General features: G+C 46.2%; 1 protein-coding gene across 1 annotated transcript; it reads right to left on the bottom strand.

Moving 5' to 3' along the window:
• Positions 1 to 620: 620 nt before the first annotated feature.
• On the bottom strand, positions 621 to 6,222 carry GPR132 (G protein-coupled receptor 132). Its single transcript, XM_064152896.1, has 2 exons — positions 6,166 to 6,222; positions 621 to 1,721 (listed from the first exon to the last, which is right to left on the bottom strand). Exons 1-2 carry the CDS (start codon positions 6,220 to 6,222, stop codon positions 621 to 623), a joined length of 1,158 nt encoding a protein of 385 aa, XP_064008966.1.
• Between the last annotated feature and the right edge of the window lie 453 nt (positions 6,223 to 6,675).

Here is a 6,675-nt window from a genome sequence, read left to right as displayed (position 1 = left end):
GGAACAGTGCAGAATCCTGACTAATAACGGTAGAAGTACTGTTGGTCTGTGTTACCAAGCCACTGTTTCTCCCCAGACTGTGCAAGGGGAGATAATGCTGCATACTGAAGTATTAGGAACATGTTTAAGGCTCTTGTTGAAAGACTTCCTCATTTTTAATATTTTCCATTGGTTAACCACAAACGTTGACATAAAAGTATGTGTGTGAGAATCTGAACTCTAAATTGCAACCATAAGAATGGTCCCTACGTGGTTCTTTTCAGCAAGGATTTTTGTTTTGTTTGTTCATCTCAGAAGATTAAACTTGTTCTGAATTCATACGAGGGCAAGAGACACTCAAAACCTAAGTGTTTAAGATGTCTATTGAGTCAAAGTAAATTCCTTAGTTTGTTCCACGTGTCCTTAGCAAAGCAGTGTTCTCACCAGTGATGCAAGTGAACATGCTGCATTGCAGGAGGTCAACAGAAACAAGAAATGCGACTCCTGCGATGGCCTCAAGCAGTTGCTGGCCAAGACACTACGACAAAACTTCCTGTGGGTGTCAGCATGTCAAAACTTATGTGCAGTCTGCTGCTTGCAGCTGATGTTGAGAGCTTCTTATGTGTGTCAGCAGCTAACTGTTAGCTACTGTCTTCTTGGTCTTTGCCACTGTTGCAGGTCTTTTGAATGTCAGATGCAGCTGGTATTTCTTGGTTTTCTTCTCTTAGCCCTCCTTCCTGTGATTCTTTTGACGTTTTCAATTTTAAACTGTCAGTCTTGTGATTAATGGATGAATTCAGCCTGGATGAGTTAAGTCTCCATCTTCTGAGACCCCTATAAAAGTCTTTCCTGACGTTTTCACTAACCAGCACATAGATGATTGGATCAGCAATGCTGTTTGCAGTGGTTAAACACAGGAAGACTGTAAAAGTTGTATAGATAACTTGTTCGAATGGGCACGAGCACTTTTCATGGAGCAAAAAGTATATGGATCTTATTATGAGTACCACATGGTAGGGAGCAAAGCAGATCAGGAAAATGGCAACAATGCTGATAGCCAGATACTTCACTTTGGCTTTTTGGCGACAAGTCAAGCTGCTGCTCGTTTTTGTACTTTGGAAAATCTTGTAGTTTGTGAAAATGAGGATTGTGAAAGGTATGGCAAGTCCAAATAGGAATCTGGCAAGGCTTAAAGAAGCCAAATAGTTGTTAAGGGGCAATGTCTCGAAACAGGTGTTGTGATTATTGTCCATATTAAATATTGGAATGTGGATTATTGCAACCACAGCAAAGAGACAAGACACTATTATGATTGCCTTTTTTTGTCCTCTTCTCCCTCTTGACTCCAGAGCATACACCAGTGCCACATAACGATCCACAGAAATGCAGCACAAAAGCAGAATGCTGATGTATATGTTGCAGAAAAAGATGAATGCTGTTACTTTGCAAGCTTTTTCACCCATGTTCCACTTGTGGTCATTTTGCACATAGACAATCCAGAGAGGCAAGGTACTTAAATACATCAGCTCACTCAATGATAAACTGAAAATGTAGATGGCAATTACTTTATTCCTTTGGATCTGTACAAATGTAAGCAGGGAAGTTAAGCAATTTGCTGGAAGGCCTATGGCAAAAACAATGCTGTAAACAGTAACCAGAAGTGTCTGGCTCTCTTCATAGGGCATTTCTTTGCACAGCTCATTTGTACAATTTCCCATTATTCTTTTTCCAGATGGTGCTTCCTGAAAATCAGAAGATAAGATGGAAAGTTAGTATCTGCATCACTTAAAAATATGTCAGTAAAGGTTATGGTGCAAGAGGTGCCAACAGGACATGTCAGGAGCAAGTAGAGTGTTTGTCTTGGGGAAGCATCTATGATAGGCAAGTTTTCTAAGGCCTGCTGATCTCCTCTTGCACTCCCTGAGAGATGTGTCTGATTTATTTCCAGGTGGGGGTCTGCCTCTTCTCCCAGGCAACCATCAATAGAACAAGGGGACACAGTCTCAAGTTGTGCCAGGGGAGGTATAGGCTGGATGTTAGGAGGAAGTTCTTCGCAGAGAGAGTGATTGGCATGGGAATGGGCTGCCCAGGGAGGTGGTGGAGTCACCGTCCCTGGAGGTGTTCAGGAAGAGATTGGATGAGACACTTAGTGCCATGTTCTAGTTGACTGGCTAGGGCTGGGTGCTAGGTTGGACTGGGTGATTCCAATGCCAATCACAGAGAGAGTGATTGGCATTGGAATGGGCTGCCCACAGTGGTGGTGGAGTTGCCGTCCCTGGAGGTGTTCAAGAAAAGCCTGGCTGAGGCATTTAGTGCCACGGTCTAGTTGATTGTCTAGGGCTGGGTGCTAGGTTGGACTGGATGATCTTGGAGGTCTCTTCCAACCTCGTTGATTCTATGAATAAGTGCCTTCTCTTCAGAAGGAATTTCTTGACTACAGCATACCTATTCACTAACACAGGGTATTGGGGACTGTCCCTAAACCAGGCTGCTTCATAGAATCAGCCTAATCTTCTGTGCATTCTCACATGGGGTGCGCACCTGCTCCAGGGAACAATTGGGTCACTTTGCTAGAATGATCTAATTTCTCTTATTAAAATATTCCTATTGGCCTCAAAACAGCACACAGGGATTGAGTTTCTTCAGACAGAAGAGGATCATGAGCTTTCCTGGTCCACACTGTATGTCAACAATTTTTTAAAGCCTGAGTTCATGTAGGGAGAAAAGTAGCCTTTTTCAGACTCAGAACGTTTATTTGTTGCTTGTTTGGACCCATTTTGAGCAGACCACGGGAAAGCAGTCTGCTCCCATTGCAGTGGGATTGCCTCCTGCAATTCTGGGACAGTGGACAAACTGACAGGGGGAACAAGAACAGTCCCTCTGGTGTCACAGGCACCTCCACCCTGAATGGCTTAGAGAGCATGTGTCATGCAAGATCCCTAAAGCCTGAGGGACAATCAGGTTCCATGATTTATTTTAGTTACCAAATTATGAGAACAGTATGAGAAAATGGACAGAGGTTGCCTTAGTCTGGGACAGGACAAGGGGCAATGGGTGGAAGTTGAGACATAGAAAGTTTCATGTAAACACGAGGAGGACTTCTTTCACTGAGGGTGACAGAGCACTGGAACAGGCTCTCCCTCTCTGGAGACATTCAGAACCTGCCCAGATGCAGTCCTGTGTGATCTGTTATAGGTGGTCCTGCTCTGGCAGGGTGGATTGGACTGGATGATCTTTTGAGGTCCCTTACAGCCCCTGACATTCTGTGATTCTATTAAACCTTCACAGCTGCACAGTGCTAGCCACAGCCATAAGCACCAAGAGGGAATCTTCTGGCCCATGTTGAGAAGTGTTTATTTCCATCAAGTACCCCAGTGCAGTAGAATTGCACTCAATGACAACAGCTTCTGGGTGACGATGTCCTGGTAAGCCACCAGTCGAAGCAGAGGCAGGCGATGCGTACTGTCCCCAACACCAGCACAGAAAAAGCTGTTCCTTGGGGTGAGGCTGTTAAGAAGGAGCCTTCACAAGCAGAGGAACTGAGAAGGTCCTCTGTGTGGAAGAAGTGCACCAGAGGGTGTGACCTTACTCTGTGACTACCTTCCACTTCCCCCTGCGGCAAACTCGCCTCTGCTGCTATGCTGACACGTTGATGAGGGCTAGCTGGCAGTTAGCACCATAGCAGTGTCCTGCTATTAATCATAGCAGCTGCTTTGGCCAAAGTGTCTTGTTAAAGGGCCACATCCCTTCACGTCTGAGAATCAGACTAGAGTTCAGTGGGTATGTGGAAGCCCCTTCAATGGAGAAAAGAAGTTTCCTTTAACTTCAGATGGCACATTTTTAGAATGACTGGAGGAGGAGGATCCTTGCTGCTGGGTGGGGAAGATGGCATAGTAGTCAGGAGGACTGTTTCAGTTTTTCTGTGTGAGACAGTGCAAAGTTACTTCACTGTTATCCCGGCAGTGAAAGTGTGCTGCTAGCTGCTGGTAACTTAGAAAACTGATGGTTGTGATAAGGGCTGGTGGTGACTTGATTTTTTTTGCTGTCTCTGGGCACCTCTCATCTTTGTAGGATCAGGTGGTGTCTTGTCTGGGACACCTACTGAACTGCTACGTAGAGGGAATACAGAGGGTGTTTGATTCCAGGGTCAGCAGTGGTTCTCTGCCCAGACCTCACCTCGGATGTGACATAGGAGAGCTTGTCCTCAACTCAGATGCATCTGACCAATATGAGAGCTGCTGTACATTTGCACACCAGAGAGAATCCTTGGAGACCTCCTCCTCTAAGACAAGGCACAGCAGGTGAATGCAACTCCTACGTGAGCAGATGGTGACAACCAGTGCAGGGACAATGCACAGTCACATATCATCTTGGTTACTCAGTGGCTATCTACCCTGCATGCCTTAACAAATAAACCTTCAAGAGTGGCTGAAGGAGCATTCTCCTCCCCTTCCCCTGGGCTTTACCTGCTTCTCTTGAGCCTGTGTTTCTCTGAATATTCTCCTTTCTGCAGTGCCTGCTGCTTGTGCTTGTTGTGCAAAGGCATGCTTCCCCAGAGGCACCTGTCCCACTAGCAAGCAGCAGGCAATAGTGCAGGTCAGGAAGGAAGTGGTAGAAGAGTTAGTCTATAGACATATTGTTCCCAACGTTTCTTTCTCTTACCTCCTTCTTTGCCTCTTCCCTTCTCTCTCTCTGCCCCAAGTCAGTCACCTTTCTCACCTCAGCCTGTGAGTTAACCTCTGGAAAGAGATGCTTGTGACTTCTTAAGTTGCCTGCACAGAGTGTGCTTATTTTCCTTGGCTTTTGATATATGTCCTAAACTACAGGGCTAAGGCTGAGCTGAAGAGACCTTCACATTTAAATGACTGTCAGCTGCCAAGCTGAAATCCTCAAGTGCCGCAGTGTAGCTGCAGGCATGGCTTGTAGAGAAAAAGAATGTGCTGAATGCTTCTCCTGAAGGTCTGACTTGTCAGCTCAGGAGCTGTGATCCTTACCAGCATATAGAATCATAGAATCATTTAGGTTGGAAAAGACCTTTGAGGTCATCAAACTACTGAGTTCTGGAGCCCCTAACACAAGAAGGATATTGAATTGTTGGAGAGAGTCCAGAGGAGGGCCACAAAGGTGCTTAGAGGGCTGGAGCAGCTCTGCTATGAGGACAGGCTACAAGAGTTGGGGCTCTTCAGCCTGGAGAAGAGAAGACTTTGAGGAGACCTTGTGGTGGCCTTCCGGGATCTGAAAGGGGCCTATAGAGGGCTGGGGAGAGACTATTGACAAGGTATCACAGTATCACAGTATCACAGTATTATTAGGATTGGAAGAGACCTCACAGATCATCAAGTCCAACCCTTTACCACAGAGCTCAAGGCTAGACCATGGCACCAAGTGCCACGTCCAATCTTGCCTTGAACAGCCCCAGGGACAGCGACTCCACCACCTCCCCGGGCAGCCCATTCCAGTGTCCAATGACTCTCTCAGTGAAGAACTTTCTCCTCACCTCCAGCCTAAATCTCCCCTGGTGCAGCCTGAGACTGTGTCCTCTCGTTCTGGTGCTGGCCACCTGAGAGAAGAGAGCAATGACAGGATGAGGAGTAATGGGTTTACACTGGAAGAGGGGAGATTTAGACTAGATGTTAGGAGGAAGTTCTTTCCAGTAAGGATGGTGAGACATTGGCACAGGTTGCCCAGGGAGGTTGTGGCTGCTCCCTCCCTAGAGGTGTTCAAGGCCAGGTTGGATGAGGCCTTGAGCAACCTGTTCTAGTGGGAGGTGTCCCTGCCTATGGCACGGGGTTGGAGCTGGATGATCTTTGAGGTCCCTTCCAACCTAAACCATTCTATGATTCTATGTTCTGTGATCATCGAGTGCAGCCATTAACTCTACCAAGTCTACCACAAAGGGGAGGGAAGTGCACCTTCAACCACTCAAGAATCACATATACACAGCTTTTAAACTCATCCAGAGACGGTGAGTGAATCGCCTCTCTGGGCAGCCTGTTTCAATGCCTGACAACTCTTTGAGTTGATTTTTTTTGACTAGTGTCCAGCCTACAGCTCCTCTGGTACAGCTTGAGGCCATTCCCTCATGTTCTATCACTAGTTATCTGGGAGAAGAGACAATATCTTCCATGTCCCAACCCCCTGTCAAGAAGGAGGAGAGGACACCATTACTTTGTTTCCCTCTCTCACCTGTTTCTGTCGCTCTACCCTGTCCAGGAAGGAGTCTTCTGGCCCTGGCCATTGCATCCAGCCCCAGTTCTGAACTTCACTTGTCTCTGCTCAGCTCTCCAGGCCTGCAGAAGGGTTTCTTTCTCAAACTGAAGATCTGAAAGCTGTTCTCAGCAGACAATTTATAACACTTCTCTCCACAACATTGCTCTTCTGCAACTGAATGCACATTTTTATCATCTTTTCAGGCCTTTAAAGATTGTTGTTTTGATATGGCTAAGCCCAGAAGATGTCTAGTTCTGTCTTATGTGATGGCTGGGCTGTAATGGATGTGTTCTCCCACATCTCTCAAATATGGAATTCATAACTGTGCTGCTTTATCTACAGAGGCAGCTGCTTACCTATGAGCACTTTTTTGTTGCCACACAGTGGTACAGGACTGGAGCAGACTAAGCTGCATCTCAGATAGTCATTGAAATAAAACATAATTACACAGCTGAAAAAAAACATATACCATTTCAGGGTTCATTT

This window comes from Pogoniulus pusillus, chromosome 1, assembly GCF_015220805.1.
Source record: "Pogoniulus pusillus isolate bPogPus1 chromosome 1, bPogPus1.pri, whole genome shotgun sequence".
Taxonomy (NCBI): Eukaryota; Metazoa; Chordata; class Aves; order Piciformes; family Lybiidae; genus Pogoniulus; species Pogoniulus pusillus.
The sequence above is the reverse complement of the archived record's forward strand: the minus strand, read 5'-3'. Positions and strand labels throughout refer to the sequence as shown.

Bases quoted from the DNA above. Each gene is read 5' to 3' on its own strand.
- GPR132 (XM_064152896.1), bottom strand. From the start codon at position 6,222: ATGCAATGGCCAGGGCCAGAAGACTCCTTCCTGGACAGGGTAGAGCGA. The intron at 1,722-6,165 runs GTGAGAGAGGGA...TCTGATTTTCAG, and splicing joins GGGTAGAGCGACAGAAACAG to GAAGCACCATCTGGAAAAAG.